Source organism: Triticum urartu, chromosome 5A (assembly GCF_056163025.1).
Source record: "Triticum urartu cultivar PI428250 chromosome 5A, HENAU_Tu73, whole genome shotgun sequence".
Lineage (NCBI taxonomy): Eukaryota > Viridiplantae > Streptophyta > Magnoliopsida > Poales > Poaceae > Triticum > Triticum urartu.
Window position 1 is genome coordinate 635474806 of NC_141877.1, and position 22267 is coordinate 635497072.

General features: G+C 44.5%; 1 protein-coding gene across 4 annotated transcripts; it reads right to left on the bottom strand.

Annotated features, from left to right (window-relative positions):
* Positions 1 to 5920: 5920 nt before the first annotated feature.
* On the bottom strand, positions 5921 to 10365 carry LOC125511268 (anthocyanin regulatory R-S protein). 4 transcript variants are annotated; one of them, XM_087522144.1, is made up of 9 exons: positions 10211 to 10365; positions 9951 to 10119; positions 9536 to 9796; positions 8984 to 9080; positions 8876 to 8890; positions 8694 to 8750; positions 6989 to 7630; positions 6487 to 6909; positions 5921 to 6401 (listed from the first exon to the last, which is right to left on the bottom strand). In XM_087522144.1, the coding sequence occupies exons 2-9, from the start codon at positions 10091 to 10093 to the stop codon at positions 6327 to 6329; spliced, it is 1713 nt and encodes a 570-aa protein (XP_087378270.1). In that variant the 5' UTR covers positions 10094 to 10119; positions 10211 to 10365; the 3' UTR covers positions 5921 to 6326. The 4 variants fall into 4 exon arrangements, with proteins under 4 accessions (XP_087378270.1, XP_087378269.1, XP_087378267.1 ...); XM_087522143.1 differs by having other exon boundaries at positions 8694 to 8783; XM_087522141.1 differs by having other exon boundaries at positions 8876 to 9080.
* Between the last annotated feature and the right edge of the window lie 11902 nt (positions 10366 to 22267).

Consider the following 22267-nt stretch of genomic DNA (forward strand, 5'->3'; position numbering starts at 1 on the left):
GCAGTAAGAAAACCGTAGCCAGGCCACATAACCTCTTGTTTCCATCGTAAACTTTTCTCCTTCGTCTCTAAGTACAGTAAGTACACATACGTGAGGCCAGGCTCATAAGTCGTGGATTTGTTTAGAATATTTTACTGATTTCAGCACAGCATGCATGTGAGGACTGAGGACACACTGCATAAAATTCCAATGAAAAACGACGGATCTGTAAGCAATAATATGCATCGATAATAATTGGGGTGTATGGTGGTGAGTCATCGAAGAAACGAGTCTGGTGGGAGGCAAAAGACAAATAGAGAATCACGATCCGGCTGGTACCGCTGCGTTTGCTCTCCACAGAAACGGAAAGCCTTGCTGTCAACAACAGAAATGGCTTTTTTACGACGTACGCCACCAAGTGACAGCGTGGGTAACAGTAACACTCGTTTTCCGACGATGATGCTAGTATTTCATGGACCACAACAACACTTGTCTTTTATACTACCAAAAATATGTGTTTATTTTCTTTCTTTCTTGTATTTTCTTTGAACGTACGTTGTAGGTAGGCGTAAGAAATCCATCAGAGAGCACGGACAAAAAAAAAGTGGGACAGGCGGTGGTGCTGGAGGACGGATGGGGCCTTATCATCGCCGGAGCAACGACAAGTGAACTCAAGGTGAGATCAGGGGCTTATCACTGGTTGAATACGGCCTTTGTTTTGGATACTGGTCCTCCAAAATGTTGATAGCCAGATATTGGACAGACAATCAGAGAGAGAGAGAGAGAGAGAGAGAGAGAGATCCTCAATGACACTTGGGTCTATATAGGACATTTGGTGAGAAATTTCCTGTATGGTATTGGTACCACCTAGGATAAATTACGTTGCCAAAGTTCCATTACGACAACACCAGCTTAGCACAAAATTGGTATTGACCCTGGTTGACCACTTTCAGGAATCAAAATTACACAATATTGGAAGTTAGAGATGAAGCGTACACCAAAGGCAAACAAGGAAGGAAGTTACACCATGTCAATAGTTCTTCAAGGACCAAAAAATACACTTACCACTTTTTGTGGTAGCATACATATGCAAGTTTTCTTTTACCATGCCTAACATTTATATCTTCGACATACAAACCATTGGGTAATTTCATACAAACTATGGTTTTGTGAATTCCTAGTCGCTTGAGAATTTCTTAGTTGTTTGCTGAGGCCAAGCACCGCGGATTATATGGTGAGGTCTGTGTAGATTTCATATGTTTTTGGTCTCTGAAACAAAAACCTTTTTTATGGCACTAGATGAACGAATCATTTATACATAAGAGATTATGCCCGCTACCACTATTTTCTAAATATGCAGTCTGTCAACCTCATCAATTCGGTCACCTCACTAACAACTACAGTTTGGTACAGGTCTCTTTGCTTCTATCTCTCCCTATAAAATTATTTTTCTTGCCTTCAGTTACCAACCATATCACTATGTGGCTCATCTTCTATTTAGTCCCGCAAGCACAAGAAGTCCATCTACATATTTGTAGTCTTAATCTTCTTCCTGAAATCAGCGGCCACTTAATCTCTCGCATAATCTCCTTGCAAAAAGGCAAACACAATCTCATGGTTGTTCGACTTCTCCACAAAAGAAATTGAGCAATAGTTTTGTCCCTTAAACACCTCATGGAGTTTTGCTAGGGAGCGAATTTGTCCCACCACATGGTTCATGTGGGACATTACATGGAGCGCTCGGCAGCCGCTACCACGTGCACCATCGTCAAGGTCGTGCACTTGGCACACTCAGGCTGCCTTCAACATCGACTGGTGATAGTAAGGCCAGCGCCGCAACTGGCCTTCCCTCACCTACCGTTGATGCCCCATGCATGTTGATGGGTCCTAATGGCCGAAGATGGCTTAGGTTATTCGCGTGAATGCCATGAGGTCCTAGCGTGTGTTGCGCATTCACTAGCTTGCAGAGGAACCCACGATGGCGGTGGCACATAGCTCCCCTTACCAATGCTTGACCCTCGTGCCGCTGGAACCTAACGTCATGGGACCCATGGCCTCCTTTGGATGCGTCTCTCATCATACTCCAACCGTGTCAGTTCCAATCAGGTCATCGCAGTCTGATTGAATCCTCTCTGGTCGACAGACTGTGGAGACAAATTGGTGACCGGCCTCGGCTTGGAATAGTAGGAAATTGATGCCTACTGTGACCAGATGAGATCAGATGAGCACTCTCATGGTCTTTCTAACAACCAACATTAACAATTCATTAACTTTTTACTTTCCTTTCTTGATCCCTTCTGCAGTCTCTCTACTATCCCTTACCATGATGTGAAGGTGGTATACTAACGTGATAAAAAAGTTATACCACCAAGATTTTTTGTGACAGACAGCATGACGATCGGAAACCGTCACCATGCACTTTCGATGAAGAAAATTGGTTTTCCATGACACAAGTGAACTGTCACTAAAAGCCATCCATTTTTAGTGATATCTAGGTCATCATAAAAGTTATGACATAGAGATATCCACCACGCGCTAGTATACTCATTGGGCCGATACAACAGTATTTATTATTTCGAACAAGTCCCTTGCCCGTCACGCATGGCGGGTGAACAGTGTCTTAGTCATTTTTTCCATTAGATAAGCCTCAAAATTGTCAAATTCAAAATCAAAGACTACAATACTCAATCATTACGGAGCTTCTTCATGTGTTTCTTTCAAATATGGCCAAGATGACACTGCAACAAAAATTTGGTTTTTGTCTCATCGATCTTTTGAAGACATTTAGCATCAACGTAAAGACGACATTAATGCATTCAAGATCTAATGAACAACCCATTCTTAATGGGTGCAAAACCATAAAACATATTCTTCAAATATGTGGAATAACCGTTGTTATCTGTTCTAAAGTAATATCCATCACGTAACAAAAAAGATCCTGATATAATGTTTCCACATAATGTTGGAACCAAATAAAAATTATTCATCCCTAATATGAATTTTGAAGGAAGATGTAAGGGCATAATGCTGACGGCTTGAGCAGCAACTTGAATACTGTTCCCAACACACATCTGCACCTCATTCCTTGTCAGTCTTCGCGACTTGTATAGTATATAGCATTCAGCCCTACGATCATATCGAAGGTGCTAAAATTCTCAAAACTTTCTCCAGCTCTGGGTCAATACAAGTAAGAATTATACATTGTACCGTGGTAACATCATGAATATCGGTCTAATCCACATTTCTGTCATCCTCCGTGGCTTCAGTGCCCGAAGCTTCTGGAAGATCTACTTCTAGACTATAATCTTTCTGAGCGCTGCTAAGGACAATTCTTGGGCTACAGTCTCAGTATGCATAGTTACTGCTAGATACAATTAACTTCTCTTTCTCAAGCATCCGAACTAAGTTAAAGGTGGTGTTGTGCGCCATCTTATCTACAATGAAACATGCAAATTCACTTGGACATTATTCATAATTAATTACACTTTAATTAGCAATTTAATTTTAGAGTGTGCTTCCACTAAAAGCAACACTCCTCATAATTGATTTTAAGTGATTCAAAACTTGTGGCTCAATTCTTTGTCATTGATGTTATATCGCTCATGACGAAGAATTAGACCAGTGGGCCAACTTATCGATCACATCTCATGTGACACTTCTTCATCTTTTGATGGACAAGTTCTGAACTCAAGACCATCTTGTGTGCTCATTAAGACAAGCAAGTGCCTTATTGCGCAAACCGTTGGCACCCACTTCATACACAAGAAGTCTATCGTACCCGTGTTACATGGCACATGTCAAAATGACATATATTCCAGACGGTGCTACACTTGGGAGGACACTAACTACTTGATATTTCTGTGTGAGGGATCCCCGTATAAAACATGACTATCGCATATCAAGCATGGTGCATAAAAGGGATTAAAATCATATACAATTCAAAATACATGTGATGTGGCAACCGTTTTTGCTGCTATGGCATCAATTTCTAAAACTCTATCGTGGTAGCAGAAAACGTTGCCATGGCAACCCTTTTGTTGTCTAGCAGAACCTTTCTGCCATGGCCTGTTTTTCATCTTTTCTTCACGGGGCACTCCTTCTACACATAAGGTTTTTTTTTTTTGCATTAAGGTCCATCGCTGCGAAAATTGTCACCACCATGTACTTGCACTATAATTGTTGCTATCTCCATCATGTCGTACAATCATATGGCTCCCACCATCATGTCGTACAATCAATTATGCAAGATTATATTCCTTTTTTACTTCTCATTAACCCTCATCATTATTCTCCTTTCCGCCTATACTCACGCTCACATATTACACGGGTGTTATGTGGATAATGCAGAAAGATTGTGTGATTGTTGTGACTTGGTCGGCCTAGGGTTGGTTTATGATATGATTGCCATTAGATAACGAGAAAGATATTAGTAATGTTGAGTTCCCAATATAATATTGACATTCTTTCTGAACCTTTGGTAACTAGAGTGTTAATTTTAAAGCCTTGCTTCAGGAAAAGTAAGGGCATGTTTATGTTTATGTCCTAATGTTTCATGATTGCTATCAACTATAAATTATATACAATACTATAAACTATATACAATTGTTGAGCACCGCTATTCTAATGGGTTAACATACTATGAGACTCCATCACATAACCGTGTTCATGTTGAGGTAGGATTCACAATCGAAACTTATTTGTTTATCATCTAACTAGTCAAGGACAAGCGGGGACTAACCTTGGGGTGTTGATACGTCTCAAATATATCTATAACTTTTGCTATGATCATTCTAATTTTATATCATTATTGCATAATTTTGGCATGCTTCTAAAGAATATATTGTACTAATCTATTAAACCATTGCCTAGTGCTAGTTATTTTCTACATGTTTTTAATTTTCATAAAACATTATTTCATGGATAGAAAAAATAAGACAAAATACTTCACGAAGTTTTGGATCAGGATGAAGCCAAAGCCCACAAGATCTAGAAGGGAAGGACCTTGTGAGCCCCACACAGCCCTGACTCGTGGCATATGGCTAGGGTGCGAGGTGGAGGCCCGTGGGTCCCACAGAGTGACTCTCCACTGCCTCTTTCTTTATCTCCATTTGTAATGCTTCAAAACCCCTATTTTTATTTATCAAGGATTTTTTATACCGCCGCGACCTCCTTTTCTGTGACACTCCAACGTGGAGGACTTATTCGGTACTCCGCCAGACGGGGGAATCGTCGCCAGAGGTATGTTCATCAACCTTGCTTCCACCATGTCCATGTGTGAGTAGTCCTTCTTGGACTATGCATCCATAACAGTAGCTCGATGACATCTTCTCTCTCATGTTCTTCTATACAAAGATCACTTGAGCTGCCTAACATGATTGTGATCCATCTTATGTAACTATTGGTGTATTTGTTGTGGTGTGATGTACTGTTACTTTATGATCATATCTATATATGATTTATAATGAATTCTTATGAGTGCTTTGTTGCATGTTTTATGGACACATATACTATCTAATTTACTAATCTAGCACCAGTCATGTTTAGATGAATTATGTCCAAGAGGGGCTTGCATATGTTAGTTGGGTTTAACCTTGCAACTAATCTACCCCACTGCTGAAAGTAGAAAAGGTCTTAGGATATAAAGATAGTTTCTCAGTTGTCTCGGTGATGAGCTAGAGGTAAAGAGAATAAATTCACTATAGTATCTCAGTTTGCTTAGTGAAAATGCTCTGGTTTACTTAATACTTGGATATGCATGATGGATAGTTGTCTCGGTGGAGTTTTAGATATAGATGTAATTGGATAAGAGTCTATGATACAAGGACGGAATGCCTGTCTGCAATAATTCCATATATAATCAATTACAAAAACTTCAATTTAATTGCACAATTGTAACTTGTTCACAACACCTATGCTATGTTTTCTAGAGAGATGCCACTAGTGAAGTTATGGATCCCGGTCCTTTATTCCTCATAATCACAACCTCGATCAAACTCTTTTTTTTGTTTTTTTTTGTTTTTACAATCTGAACCATTTTGTTTACTTTCTTTCAATCATCAATTCCAACCACACTATTTGTTAATCCTTGTAACTGGCAAGGCTAGTGAGACTCACAATCTCACTTTCTAAGTTTTGGACCAAGAAGAAGTTATCTAATTGTGTGTAGGTGACGTTCATGGACTGTAGACAAGTGCTCCATCAGATTGATAAGATTGGTTCTTCACTATAAGAAATACTTGTACCGCAAACCCTTGCCCTTCAAGGACCAACAACTGTGTCCACATGGCATAAAGATTAGCTGGGAATATAAGTACCAATGTTAGGTCATGTTGTTGATATTAATTATTTCAGCGGATGCATATAGCTTTCTGAAGCGCTTCAGTGATCATCCCAGGTGCAATGGCAGCAGAACCTACTGCAAGCTGCAATAATCCAACAATGATTGGTAAATAAAACAATAACATGGAGCCTTAATTAACACTGCATTATCTATATTATCGGACCAACCTTAGAAGTTGGTGCGATCGAGGCCTGCTGAGTAGCTCGTATCTTGAGATCAAGAAGACCTTCCGGTGTGGATGCGTGCACAGAGACGATGTCCAGGCGGAGGCTCTTGATAGCGTCGAACACCCGTGTCATCAACAACTCCTTCCATCGGCACTGCACCTCCAAGAGCACCTCCTTGTCCATCACGGTCACATTAACAATGTTGCTTGGGCAATCATTGTCCTCCCTCTCCGTCTCTAGCACCTTCCTCTTTGATCCAGTTGATAGCTTGATCTTCTTCCTGCCGACAACCTCATGGAGCCCCCGTCCCATTGCTTCATTTGGGTGCGATGACAGTGCCCTGCTAGTTTCTAGCTCTTCTACCCTTTGTTCTAGCTCTCTGAGATAGGTTATAGTTTCAGCTAGGATGGATGCTTTGTCCATCTGGAAACCAGAAAAAATAAAGCTATGAAAAACAATGTATGTAATTTGCTAACAAGAAATGGGTGTTAGATATTACTACCTTGTTAATGGACGGGACCATTGACTTGAGAACTAGGAACATATCATTGAGCTTCTCTCGGCGCCTCCTTTCCGACAGGACATGCGTCTTGATGTTACTTTCTTGAGGTCTCGCTGTCCATGCACCGCCGGCTATAGCTTTCTTCAACAACTTTTGTGACTCCCCGGTGACCCGCGCAACCACGTCTTCACAGTCAGATGACCTCTTCCACACCGTAAAGCAGGATGGACGGGAGCCTTTAACAAAGCTACTTAAAGTGATGATGGCATCATCAATGCTCCGTGTGTCCATGTCTGGTGCCATTTCCAAGGAAGACATGTACTCAAATGACCTTTCCATGACCCAGTTGTCCTCAAGAGAACGCACATCCAACTCCTCGATGAGGCCATAGAACTCGTCCACCTCCTCGGTGACATGATCAAGGTTGACGTCGGACATGCACTCGACCTCCCCAAGCTCAGAGATCATCCCCTTGGCGACATTGTGATCGAGGTCTTCTAACACGACGATGTCTACCTCCCCATTCCCTGCTTCGTCTGTTGATGGATTGGAGCTTGGCAGCTCAGACTCCGAGCATGCCAAAAAGGGTAGCTCCCAGAAAGATGTGCCAATCTGGTTCACCATGTTCGGATCCTCCAATACCTAGCAAATCCATTGATATATCTTTGTTAGTAGCACTTCATTAATGTGGATAAAGGGGGGAATTGTGTCCTACAATTGACGAGGTAGCTTTCTTAACCTTGTGCACAAAACACATAAATATTTTTTACACCGGTCATGACATGAAAAAAATGAACCTTAGTAATACTCTACAAAGTAAAGTACCTGTGAAGGATAATTGTTGACAAGTGTCATGATATTTCAGAATAACATGTATCTCATATGCATGGGGAGAAAAACATGTACTCCCTAGAGTAGTGATCTAAACGGTCTTATATTTGTTTGCAGAGGAAGTAGTATGTTATAGGCAGGTGTTGATCTGTGTTTGCTGACGGGTAAAAACATCAATGTGCTTGATATACGGTAGTAAGATATATTGCATACGAGCTTTCAAACATCATCCACTTGAGGTATCATCATTGACAGGTGAAGTGAGTCACATACCTGTGATGACCCTGTCGCTCCTACAAAGCTAACAACAACCCTTCATTCGAGCCTAGTGTCCCGTCATATTCTAGTCTCAAACTGACACCCACATTGATGGAATCATCCAGATTTAGATAGTGTAATTTTTGACCCTCAACTAATCATGTCATGTGCAAAATATATTTTTATATAGAGCAATGCTACACTTACGAAGGAGTCTACATAAGTCTTGCGTGATTATGCAGATGGCAACTTGTGATTGGAGATGGAGGAAGAAGGAGCCCCCCCCCCCCCCAACCTGAAATTCAGCGGAGGGGGGGGGGGCACGTTCGTAGCTGTTAGTAGATGTAGGATTTTGGGTTTATATAATACTATTTAATATTAATACTGTTAATGTTTTTCTCTATAAACTTGATTATAAAAATTGATTTTGAAAGAAAAAACTATACAAGCTAATTTGGGAGGGGTGGGGAGTACGGGAAATTGAAACCGTCACTAATAAAAAAGTTTGCGTGCACCCGTCGGCAAAACTAAAGGAAATAATATGTTGATAGTTACTCAAAAAATAAAGTGAAAATATTCACACACAAAACTTAAAGCAAAAATGAAATGCCCTCACCAAATCCAATGTCCCGAGCTCGAGCACGCCACCCATGAAGGGAATGCAAACAACTGTCTGAAAAATGTGATCCAGCTGGAGATCAGAGATCTAGAAGGCACACACGTACTTAAGAAAAATGTATGACAGATGCATATATGGCGATCGAAGCATGTGAAGTAATAAAGAGGTAATGTGCTGACCTGAATAGGCGCGGTCTGATTTAACCGTCCGGTAGCGTGGACAAGCATCATGATGTTAGTTAACGGCCGAAAGATGTATACATAGCTTGAGATAAATATGTACGATACCTTTGCTAAGAGAGCGCGCTGGAAAGTTTTGGTGTCTGCGTATTGAGCGTTGTATAACCAAACATGTTGATTGCTCGCAAAGCTCTTGCCTGGCAACCTGAATGTAACTAAGTAAGTGCTCCCTCTGTTTCTAAATATAAGTCTTTTTAGAGATTCCAATACGAACTACATGCGAAGCAAAATAAGTGACCTCTAAAATATGCCTATATACATAGTATATATTCCATATTGAAGCATTTTCACTCTACAGTCAAAAGAAGTACAAGAGACTAACTTGACTTGTTTAGAGTAATGTTTCGTCGGTTTTTCTTCCTGTTCTAGGCGGGTCCAAAATTTACAGCATGTCGGAGTAAAAGGAAGTTGTATCGTCGTGTTTTTATGTAGGTTCGTCAGGTTTCTTTTTAGTCTTATTAAGAGTGTACCGTAATGTTTCACCATGTATCTGCAAAACTGAATGCACGCATCTCCAATACAATTAAACTAGCTAGGGCGCGCGTATAGTAGAAAAAACTTTTCTCTTGTGCATATAGGAGTAGTTGCATACGTACGTACCCTTGACCAGGCTGGAAGGCATAAGTCATGCTTAGCGTGTAGTACCACTCGGCTTCCCCGAGATCCTCCGGCGACAGCGAGGCGGCGGGACGCTTGGCACGGTGGTCCGCCTTGCCGGACAAGAGCGACTGGTAGAGCTCCCTCAGTTGCTCGCTTCTCTGTAGGACGAGGTCGTCGGCGGTAAGCTCCGTCGTGGTGGAGCTAATGATCTTCCTAGTCTTTACCTCGCCGTTATAGAACCCGTTCTTCCATGTCAGAACTCTACAAAAACAAACCGACAGGTTTCGGACATGAAAAGTAGGAACTTTTCGAATTTGCTTCACGCAAGAAAGTACAAACTTGTGACCAGCTATGTATACATGAATGTACTCTGTATGGATGTGTATAAATAGGTACTATGTAGCTGGTTTATTACCCAGGTGGGCGCAGGCCGGTGGACATGGACCAGAAAATGGCGTAAGTCCAGTTGATGCTCCTCACAGCAGCGGCGAGCTGGTAGCTCAACTGCTTCCCTGACGGCGGTTCCTGCTGGCCGGGAGCAGCAGCCGATAGCGCCATTGATTACCACACTAGCTAGCTGTTTCCTGCATATGCATTGCATGCGCAGGCGAGCAAACAAAGTAAGGTAGCCTTCCAACTGAAACAGAATTACTAAGGACAACTTCTAATGCTTACTTGAGCTCTTGGTGTGTGTGCATGCAGACTGCAGAGCAAGAAGAGCCGTACGTTTGTGCTCACGTTAGAGAGGAAGATATGGTTCTGCTATATACGAAAACAGGCCAAGAATCCAAGGCAAGTTATATAGAATCTCGGAGCAGCGGGGCAATGACAGAGACACGGACAGCAGAGCACTCCTGGTTACGCCAACACCTAGCAACATACTCTTCCCGCAAAAAAAGAAAAAAAAGAAGAAAAAAACTACAACATACTTCATTTAAGGCATTTTATCAAAAACACAAAAATACCATGTTTAGTAAGCCGCGGCGGTGAGAAAACCGTAGCCACAGGGGATGGTCCATATTAGCCCCAGCCCCAGCCCCAGCTAGCACATCTTGTTTCCACTGTAAACTCTTCCCCTTTGTCTCTAAGCGCATAGCAACACATGTGATAAGTCCTCGATCATGCATGTCATTGTTAGATTATACATACCACTGATTTCAGCACAGCATGGAGCATGCATGAGCAGCCAAACGTGCCCAAATATAATTGCGAGGCCGTAGAAGCTAGCAAAGGAAATCAAAGATGAAAACTACAGATTTGTGCGTATGAGCAACACATTTGCATCGATGATAAGTGCTGGTATGGTGAGTCATAGAAATGAGTGGGTGGTGGGAGCAAAGGACAAAGGGAGCCTTGTAGCGCCCGGGACCTCTCCGCGTCACGCCCGTCAGCTAGCGCCTTTGCTCTCGCCAGATATGAGATATGATTTGCTCTCCACAGAAACCAACGGAAAGCCTTGCTGTCAACAACAGGAATGGCTTTTTTTTACGACGTACGCCACCAGGTGAGAATCGCCATGCACAGGACATGGAGTGTGTGCAGGTTATTTGTAGGCGGAAGTCACATGTTGACCGGTAAGATACACATGTAAAATAAATAAATATTTTTTACGGTACATCATACTACTCTTAAGATCAAGTAGTATTAAATCATCGTAGCCGTTTATTAGATGGGTAGTTTTGTCATTTTCTAGGTTATTTGTAGCATCCCTCGTCATGACCAAACTCGCCGGACCACGACGTTGCCGTCGTCGGTCATGTGCGGCATCCGTCTATACAGTACGGTAGGACTCGTCCGTCATTTACTCCCTGCGTGCTCGCTCATTTGGCGTGGCCACCGTTGCCCGTCCTCTTCGTTGCGGTCGCCGGTCGGGGTGCCGGCCGGCTGCCGCCACCGTTATCCATCTGTCCAGTGTTCCAACGATATTAGATTGGCATTGTGTGCGTGCAGCCACTGGTTTGTGTGTACGACACGTGATCGCCGGGAAGCAATCGGCTGCTCATGTATATCGATCAATCAAGGAGGCTAGCTTGGCTAGCTAGCTTTGTACGTGGTGACCTCCTCGGCAGAAGGCACCGACCGGCAAGGAATCGCATCTTCACTGTATATATTGGAAAGTACTCACGGATCGGGCATGCGCCAAAAGTCTTGGAATGGATGAACAGTGTCGAGAAGAAAACACAAGCGCGTCTGATCGATTTTGCCTGTACTGATTTGGTATTTGTTTTGTTTGTCTTCCGATTTTACCCCTTAATCAAAAAATACTGCTCATCTTGTTCGGTAGTATTAATCGATCCAGTCCATTGAATGATCGAGAATGGACGGCTCATATTGTTTTGATGTACCGTAAAAGATCTAAAAAAGATACCGGCATATAAACTTACACCCATCCAATGCAGGAGCTGGAGGACGGACGGGGCCTTGTCATCGCCAAAGAAGCAAAGTGGCAGCCGGCGCCGCATCGACTTGCGACCGCACGCTGAGATCAGGCCCTTGTTTTAGATGCTGATCCCTCGAAAACTTTGACATCCACAGGAAACAACGTGGCTAAATATTTGACAGACACTGAGTACCATCTCTAGATTTTCACAAAAATGTATATTACATTATCTCTTGACTGTGCGAGCACGACATCGCTCGCTTCGTCCCTGCCTCTCCCTCTCCCTCAATGTGTGTGCATAACATTCCGGATGTAACTTATCATATTTGTACTTTAATTCTTGCCATTTTCGGCTCTAAGTTATGATATTCCCTCGTGGTTGGGTTTTGTCTTTATTTTGCTTTTTGTCCATGCTCTGCATTTTATATCATGTCATCATATGCATCGCATTTGCATACATGTTCGTCTCATGTATCCGACCATTTTTTCCATTGTCCGTTTTGCGATCCGACCCTCCTACGTTCTCCGGCGCCCCCTTTTGTCTTTTTTCTTGTGTGGGTGTTAAACTTTCTCGGAATGGACCGAGATTTTCCAAGTGGCCTTGGTACACCACCGGTAGACCGCCTGTCAAGTTTCGTGCCATTTGGAGTTCGTTTGATACTCCAACGGTTAACCGGAGAACCGTAAAGGCCTCGTGTGTGTTGCAGCCCAACACCCCTCCAAAGTGTCCCATAACCCATCCTAAACCCCTCCATCCTCTCGGCCGTTCGATCACGATCGCGTGGCCGAAAACCGCACTCCATTTGAACTCTCATAGCTCCCTCTACCTATATATTTGTGCTCCTTCCGGATTTTTTCGCGCAGTCTAACCCTAGACCTCCCTCTCCCTCCGCGCCGGACACGTCCGGACGGCGCCGGACGCGTCCGCCGCCGCGCCCCCTCCACTCGCGCGCCGCCACCTGTCGCCTCCGCCGCCTCCCTCCACCGCGGCCTGCGGGGCCCGGAGCAGGCCCGCGCGAGCCCGCGGGATCCGGCGCCGCATGCGCATCTGCGCCGCCTCCGCCAAAGCGTCGCCGCCTCGCTCCGCTCCAGCGCGCCGCCGACTGCAACTCCGGCCGCCCGCGCCACCTCGCCGGACCGCGCCTCCTGGCCCGCGCCCGAGGCCGCCGCCGTCGTCCACCTCCTCCGCCGCTCAGCTCCGCCCGAGCGCCGGCGAGCTCCGCGCCAGCCACCGCCTTCTCTACTCCGGCGAAGACCCCGGCCATCCTCGGTTCGCGCGCCAGATCCAGATCCAGATCGGGTCAAACCCTAGGTTGACCCCGTTTTTCCCTAAGTCCCTAACATTTTCAGCTCATGTTCATTGCATCATAACTCTGTCACCGTAGCTCCGTTTTGGGCGTGCCTTATATCAAAATGTTCATCTGGATGTCCTTTTCATTTTGTTCCATTGCACCATGCTTTTTTGAGTCCATCTTGATGCCCAAATTGTTGATGCAAGAGTGCTATAAAATGTTAGTTCATGATTCTTATCAGATTATGAGCATTTGTCATTTTTGTCATAATTATTGTGTGCTGCATATGGTCATGAGCTCTACATGTGTTTTGGGCTATGCCATGTCATCTTTACAGGGGTGTATGACATGTATTTTTGTGATCAATGTGGTGACTAGCACAAGCATGCAAAGTAGCTCTCGTGATATTACTGATTTCAGGGACTTCGAATTTCACTAAGTCATTTTCCTGCTGTTATTTTTATGCCTTGTATTCATATTGCTACAGAGTAATCCATACTTCTTTTGAGTATGTTCAATAAGGATGATTTGAACATATGGTTGTGCTCTATCCATCCATGCCCCTGTTTGCATTTATGGAGTGCCCTAGCATGACTCAATCTTACTCTACTTTTGCTATAAATGTTCCCGGCAGATTGTTTACATGTTAATCAAATTAGCCAAGGTTGTTGTAGTTGATCCATGCATGCTATGAGATTGTTCTTGCTTTTCTTGGCTTCATGAACATGTCTTATTGCTGATAGTATGCTTAGTTTATCATGCAAGGCCTTGTGTTGAGTGCATCAAGCTCGCAAAGAGGCCTTCGTAACTCTGTTTTTGCCATGTCCAGTTTTTCTGCCAAGTCTGAATCTGTTAACGAAACTTGCTATGTTTACATGGGTGCCATCATATTTTCTTTGCCCTTTTGGCTTATGGTCAGTAAGGGAATTTTGTTATATGCTTTGAGTAGATTCATGCCATGCCTTGTATTGATATGTTCTGTTCCTTTAGCATGTTATTATCTTGCTCTAAACATTGCTTCCTGATGTTAATTCCTGGCATGTTAGTATTTTCACTAAGTCTGTGATGCTGTTATCTTTTGCACTTTTGCCATGCTTGTTTGAACCTGCTCTTGTGTGTTTTAGCTGTAGCTCAGTGTTCATCTTTTGTCAAGCATCTTGAGTAGATCACTGCCATGTGCTTTGTTTCTATGTTGGAGTGCAGTAGCTTAGTTTCTTGTTGCATTCTAGATGGCATCGTGTTGTTAATCGCAGAATTGTGCCATTCTTGTTTTGCTTGCCATTTGCAAACCGTGCATCCGATTCTGGTGATCTTTATATCGATTTCTACCGAAATCAACTCATCTTTCCAGTGGCGCACTTGGTTTGCCAAGTTGAGGCCTGGTTCAATCTTTTCCTTCTGGAGGTCGCATATGCATTGCATATCACATCCCGCATATCATGCCATGTTTTGCATCATGTTGCTTGCGCATTGCACCGTGGTTGATTGTGGTTTCCTTTGCTTGTGTTCTTGCCTTGGGTAGAGCCGGGAGATGAGTTCGTGATCGAGGAACCCGTTGAGTACGCTTACGAGGATCAAGCTTATGTCAACTCGGAGAACTTTGCAGGCAAGATGACCATACCCTCGAAATCACTTCTATCTTTACTTGCTAGTTGCTCGCTCTTTTGCTAAGCCGCGATACCTACCACTTGCTATATCATACCTCCCATATTGCCATGTCAAACCTCTAACCCACCTTGTCCTAGCAAACCGTTGTTTGGCTATATTACCGCTTTGCTCAGCCCCTCTTATAGCGTTGCTAGTTGCAGGTGAAGATAGAGTTTGTTCCTTGTTGGAACATGATTATTTTTGGGATATCATTATTATATCTTGTTTACTTTAATGCATCTATATACTTGGTAAAGGGTGGAAGGCTCGGCCTTATGCCTGGTGTTTTGTTTCACTCTTGCCGCCCTAGTTTCCGTCATACCGGTGTTATGTTCCTTGATTTTGCATTCCTTACACGGTGGGTTATAATGGGAACCCCTTGACAGTTCGCCTTGAATAAAACTCCTTTAGTAAGGCCCAACCTTGGTTTTACCATTTGCCACCTAAGCCTTTTCCCTTGGGTTCCGCGGACTCAAGGGTCATCTTTATTTTAAACCCCCGGGCCAGTGCTCCTCTGAGTGTTGGTCCAACCTGTCAGCCGTCGGTGGCCACCAGGGGCAACTCTTGGTTGGCCTACCAGAAGTTTGGACAATCTGGTGTGCCCTGAGAACGAGATATGTGCAGCTCCTATCGGGATTTGTCGGCACATCCGGGTGACTTTGCTGGTCTTGTTTTGCCATTGTTGAAATGTCTTGTAACCGGGATTCCAAGTCTGATCGGGTCTTCCTGGGAGAAGGAATATCCTTCGTTGACCGTGAGAGCTTGTGATGGGCTTGTTGGAGAACGTAGCAGAATTTTAAAATTTTCTACGCATCACCAAGATCAATCTATGGAGTCATCTAGCAACGAGGGAGAGAGAAGCGCATCTACATACCCTTGTAGATCACGAGCGGAAGCGTTCAAGAAAACGGGGTTGATGGAGTCGTACTCGTCGTGATCCAAATCATCGAAGATCCTAGCACCGAATGGACAGCACCTCCGCGTTCAACACACGTACGGAGCGAGGACGTCTCCCGCGCCTTGATCCAGCAAGGAGGAGGGAGAGGTTGAGGAAGAGGGCTCCAACAGCAGCACGACGGCGTGGTGGTGGTGAAGTTGCAGTACTCCGGCAGGGCTTCGCCAAGCTCTTATGAAGGAGGAGAGGTGTTGGGGAGGGGAGGGGCTGCGCCTTGGATGTTGTTTGCAGCCCTCCCCTCACCCCTCTATTTATAGGGGAAGGGGGAAGGGGGCTGGCCCCCTCTAGATGAGATCTAGAGGGGGGGCGGCGGCCAAGGGGAGGGGGGCTTGCCCCTCAAGCAAGGGGGCGCCCCCCCCTTAGGGTTTCCCCCCAACCCTAGGCGCATGGGCCCTAGGGGGGTGTGGCGCCCCAGCCCACTTGGGCTGGTTCCCTTCTCCATACAGCCCATAAGGCCCTCCGGAAGAGGTGGCCCGTCCCGGTGGACCCCCGGAACCCCTCCGGTGGCCCCGGTACAATACCGATATGCCCCCGAACCTTTCCGGCGACCGTATGACAACTTCCCATATATAAATCTTTACCTCCGGACCATTCCGGAACTCCTCATGACGTCCGGGATCTCATCCGGGACTCCGAGCAACATCCGGTAATCACATACAAGTCTTCCTAACAACCCTAGCATCACCGAACCTTAAGTGTGTAGACCCTACGGGTTCGGGAGACATGCAGACATGACCGAGACGACTCTCCGGTCAATAACCAACAGCGGGATCTGGATACCCATGTTGGCTCCCACATGCTCCACGATGATCTCATCGGATGAACCACGATGTCGAGGATTCAATCAATCCGTATACAATTCTCTTTGTCAATCGGTACGTTACTTTCCCGAGACTCGATCGTCGGTATCCCAATACCTTGTTCAGTCTCGTTACCGGCAAGTCACTTTACTCGTACCGTAATGCATGATCCCGTGATCAACCACTTGATCACATTGAGCTCATTATGATGATGCATTACCGAGTGGGCCCAGAGATACCTCTCCGTCATATGGAGTGACAAATCCCAGTCTCGATTCGTGCCAACCCAACAGACACTTTCAGAGATACCTGTAATGTACCTTTATAGTCACCCAGTTATGTTGTGACGTTTGGCACACCCAAGGCACTCCTACGGTATTCGGGAGTTGCACAATCTCATGGTCTAAGGAAATGATACTTGACATTCAGAAAAGCTACAGCAAACGAACTACACGATCTTTGAGCTAAGCTTAGGATTGGGTCTTGTCCATCACATCATTCTCCTAATGATTTGATCCATTATCAATGACATCTAATGTCCATAGTCAGGAAACCATGACTATATTTTGATCAACGAGCTAGTCAACTAGAGGCTCACTAGGGACATGTTGTGGTCTATGTATTCACACATGTATTACGATTTCCGGATAACACAATTATAGCATGAACAATAGACAATTATCATGAACAAAGAAATATAATAATAACCATTTTATTATTGCCTCTAGGGCATATTTCCAACAGGGCTAAGTTGGGACACCCCTGCAGGGTTTTGAACTTTCGAAAGTCGTGCCCACGGTTATGGGTAGATAGGAATTTGTTAATGTCCGGTTGTAGAAAACCTGACACTTAACTTAATTAAAATGAATCAACAACGTGTGTAACCATGATGGTCTCTTTTCGGTGGAGTCCGGGAAGAGAACACGGTCTCGTGTTATGCTCGAACGTAAGTAGTTTTAGGATCACTTCTTGATCTGTATAGCTTCTCGACCATGATTTGCTTCTCTTCTCGCTCTCATTTGCGTAAGATAGCCACCATATATGCTAGTGCTTGCTGCAGCTCCACCTCAATACCCCTTCCTACCCATAAGCTTAAATAGTCTTGATCGCGAGGGTGTGAGATTGCTGAGTCCCCGTGACTCACAGTTTACTTCCAAAACCAGATGCAGGTGCCGACAATGCCAGTGCAGGGGACGCGACCGAACTCAAGTGGGACTTCGACGAGGATTCAGGACGTTACTAACAAGCCTGCCATCGGCAGAGGCGAAACATGATCACGACCATCAGGAATGAAGACACAACCGCAAGTGACCATGATGAGATTGCAAATGAAGTGGATGACTACTACACAAATGTGTTTGCCGGCGCACCTTTGAGGACTCACACCATTGATCTCAGCCTCTTGAACCTGCCGACCATGAACATGGCGCATCTAGAGCAGCCTTTCACTATGGAGGAAGTGGAGAAGATTGTGAAGAACATGCCCATGGACAAGGCGCCGGATCCAGACGGCTTTACGGGACGGTTCTTTGCATCCTGCTGGCATATCATCAAGGACGACCTAATGAGGGCACTCCAAGCATTCTACCAGGGCGACATGAGGGGCCTGCAAGCCATTAGCAAGGCGATAGTGGCCCTCCTTCCCAAAAAGGACGGTGCAGTGGACATTCGAGATTTTAGGCCGGTGAGCCTGGTGCATAGTGCGATAAAGATTTTCGACAAGACACTATCTACACTGCTTGTAACAGATCTACGTTCCATAGTGGGGAAGCACTAGAGCGCCTTCGTAAGAGGACGATCCATCCACGATAATTTCATGCTTGTGCAATGCACGGCACAAAGACTACACGCCCTATGGGACCCAGCCATTATGCTCAAGCTTGATATGTCAAAGGCATTTGACTCGGTGAAATGGCCTTTCCTACTCGAAGTCCTCCGTATGGTTGGGTTTGGGGAGCGCTGGATCAATGTGGATATGTGGGATGCTGGCGAGTACATCAACAAGGATCATGATCAATGGAATGCCGGGATGGCCAATATACAATACATGTGCTTCAGGCAAGGCGCCCCCCTCTCCCCAATGCTATGCATTCTGATCATGGAGCCCTTGCATCGCATGTTTAAGCTGGCAACCGCGAGAGGCCTGCTTGCTCCGCTTGCAAGAACAGGGCTGCAGCACCGCCTTTCGATGTTTGCCGATGACATCATGATCTTCCTTAAGACAAACGAGCGAGATCTGAACACATGTGCATCACTACTTACTCTGTTTGGAGAAGCATCGGGCCTTCGTGTCAACCTTGCCAAAAGCGCAGCTTACCCAATAAGGTGCTCTGTCGAGATCATGGAAACTGTGGAACGAATTCTTGGTTGCCCGAGAGGTACTTTTCCGTGCAAATACCTAGGGTTGCCGCTCACCCTGAGGAAGCAATCCCATGTGCAGTTGTCAAGACTTGTTGATCATCTTACGGCAGCGCTGCCAAAGTGGAAGGCGGCCAAGATGCCGAAGAGTGGAAGAATGCTTCGAGTTCAATCCGTTCTATGTGCGATCCCGTTGCACGCAATGATGGCACTCGACCTCCCGCGGAAGACAATTGCAACAATGAACAAAATTTGTCACAACTTCCTATGGTGCGCAAAGGCAAGCTCGTCCGGCGGTAACTGTGTCGTCGCCTAGGAGATATATGTGCCCCCATGTGGGCGGGTGGTCTAGGTATTCCCAACCTAAGATGGATGAACACAGCCGTGCAGCCTTGGCTGCAACGATCAGACGCATCGAGACCATGGGCTGAATTTGACATTGTGGTGCTGCAAGCTTCAAGGCAAATCTTCAATGCGGTTGCTCGCTGGATCATAGGTGATGGAAATGCAGCACTCTTTTGGGAGGATAGATGGCTTGAAGGGTATCAGATTGCGGAGATTGCACCTTTGACCTATGAGCGAGTCAGGAAGAGAATAAGAGGCACATGCACCGTATCCCAAGCATTGCAGGACGATCATTCGGTTGCTCAAGTGAGCCCCGAGGTAACAGCCGAATTACTGCGCGAGTACTTGCAGTTGTGGAATATGATCCAAAGAGTGGAGCTTAAGCTAACACAGTGCGACAACATCACCTAGTCATGGGAAGCAAATGGATGCTACTCAACGAGGACAGCCTACGCCGCCAAGTTCTGGGGCAGACAGATCGTCCCCACGGCCGAATTCACTTGGAAATCAAAGGCACCATCACCTTGTCGCTTCTTCACATGGCTCGCAATTCAAAACAGATGTTGGACGTCCGCTCGGTTGGCAAGAAGAGGACTCGATCACCAAGACAGTTACCCCACTGTTCAAGATATCTTCCGATATGCCGATAAATCGGCCGATTTATCACTTACCGCTGTCAGGACGATAAGATAAATCGGCCGATAAATCAGCCAATATGGCGATAAATCGGCCGATATGTCGATAAACTGGCCGATTTACCCCTTATCATGGATCGACCGATAAGTTCCCGATAAGCGATATCCCCAACATTGAGTTACCCAATGTGCAACCAAGCAGAGGAGAGCATTAACCACATCCTTTTACAATGTGTCGTTGCACGGGAGGTGTGGACCGCGATCTGCCGCCCCCTAGGCAAGCCATAGTGGATACCCACAGCGAACGACAATCTCACTGCATGGTGTCAAGACAAGGGAGGAAGAGGACAGACCAGGAGGGATGCAAATGCAATCATCATCCTAGGCCTATGGAAACTATGGAAGCACCGCAACTCTATCATCTTCGACGGGGCCACACCTTCAAAGAATCGGGTTATCCACGCCATCGTCAGAGAGGGCCGCGTATGGAAACAAGCGGGCATACTAAAACGGGACATGGATGGTTTCTTTGCAGAAGTGAAAGGGTGGGCTGCAGAGAGTAGCTACACATAGGAGACGAAGGTGGAGGGTGGGGTTAGTGTTCGGTGTGTGTATACGTAATCTGTAACACTAATGTGGACGGGCTCTTTACCCCGGTTCCTTCTTTATAATATAATACACACAAGCTGATGAAAGGCTAGTGCATATGTGTATGCCGTCATTACCAGGAGAACATCATTTTGGCTCGCGGGCTTAAGGGGGAGCTAGAATTTTAAAAATTCAAAAAGAATGTTTATCGGCTCTACACCAATTCAAGTGGTTTCTATTTATTTTAAAATATAACAAATGGTATGTTGATTTGTAGGTTCCAACAAAAAAAGACAACTTTCTGATCCCATGACAACAAAAGTAATTATGTTTTTTTACGCGGCCCTCTTTGACGACACACACACACACACACACATATATATATACACATATATATATATATATATATATATATATATATGATAGATAAGAAAATACGTGCATATATTAGTCATCTGCATGTACAGTTTTCTTCAGAAGTCTTTGACATCCAAAGCCAGTGCTTTCGATTGGCTACCTGCCCTGTCGGCTGAGTTCTAAATCGTTATTTGGTCCCTAGATGCCCTTATCTTGCTCCGTTGCTTGTTGGCTGGCCACGTACGCTGCCTTTTATCCGATTCCGTCGGCTGATGCGAACCAGTGGCTCGTATGCATGCCAAACGTGTGATTTTCTGTAGGTAGATGAGATGTCCTCTTTTGCTGGCTAAAGTGTGATACATTTGTATGGACTTCTCTTAGATAATGAACTTGCATGAACAAGTGGTAAGAGCTTTCATACGAGAATTAGGAGCCAAGCCATATCCGACTTCGAAGACCATGCAGAACTGATGCGAGCTGCTTCTTCTTCTTCTTTTCTCCTCAAAAAAGCTGCTTCTCCTTTTACTACTGCTGCTTATATTTTCCTTTTAGACATTATTTATTTTGTATTTATTTATTCTAATGCATAGTGATAATCGTATTTTTATTCAAAGTTGCTTCTCCCTTTACTACTGCTTCTTATATTTCCCTTTTTAGACTTTATTGTTTTGGTTTTTATTCTAATGCGAAGTGATAATCTCGCCCTTGAACATTTTTTTTTATTTTGTCGTCTGTTTAACCATTTTTCCTCTATCATCGTGATCTTTTACATCAAAGTTACGAAGTAACGATGTTGCTAATTCTCATGGTAATAGAGAGAATTGGTTAAATAAACGATAAAATGAACAATAACTACTTCGAAGACGCATGTTCAATCAAAATTTAGGACTCGTGCAAGCGCAGAGGGCATGGGAAAATCTAGATCAAATGAAAATGAGCAGTTGGAGTAATATCTTTTTCTTGAGGATTCCTCCTCCTTGTATGTGTTGCCACTTTGGTCGGCTACTACAAGTCTACAAGCAAGAGATCTCCACGGCTCCACATTTAATGCCTGAAAAACGCATGGGCTCTTACATTCCTCGCTCGGCCTAGTCCTATCTTTCTTTAGCAAGCGGTCTTTGTCATCATTTGCGTGTTTACTTATTCCTAGTACGTGCATTTTTCCAGTCCAGTTTTTACCTGAATAGTTTTTCTTTAGTTTGTGAAGATTTTCCAGAATTTATGAATTTAAATTCATGAATATTTCCAAATACAAAAAATCAAATCATTGAATAGTTTTGAAAATTCAGTGAAATTTTCCAAACTTTGGGGAAATGATTAAATTTAAGAACATTTTTTAAAAACACCAAATATTTTAAAAATTCATAAACAATTT

Excerpts from the sequence above, each read along its gene's own strand:
- LOC125511268 (XM_087522141.1), bottom strand. The coding sequence starts at position 10,093 with ATGGCGCTATCGGCTGCTGCTCCCGGCCAGCAGGAACCGCCGTCAGGG. Across the intron at positions 9,081-9,535 it reads GCCTTCCAGCCTGGTCAAGG|GTTGCCAGGCAAGAGCTTTG; the intron begins GTACGTACGTAT and ends AGTTACATTCAG. Across the intron at positions 8,751-8,875 it reads ATCAGACCGCGCCTATTCAG|ACAGTTGTTTGCATTCCCTT; the intron begins GTCAGCACATTA and ends CACATTTTTCAG.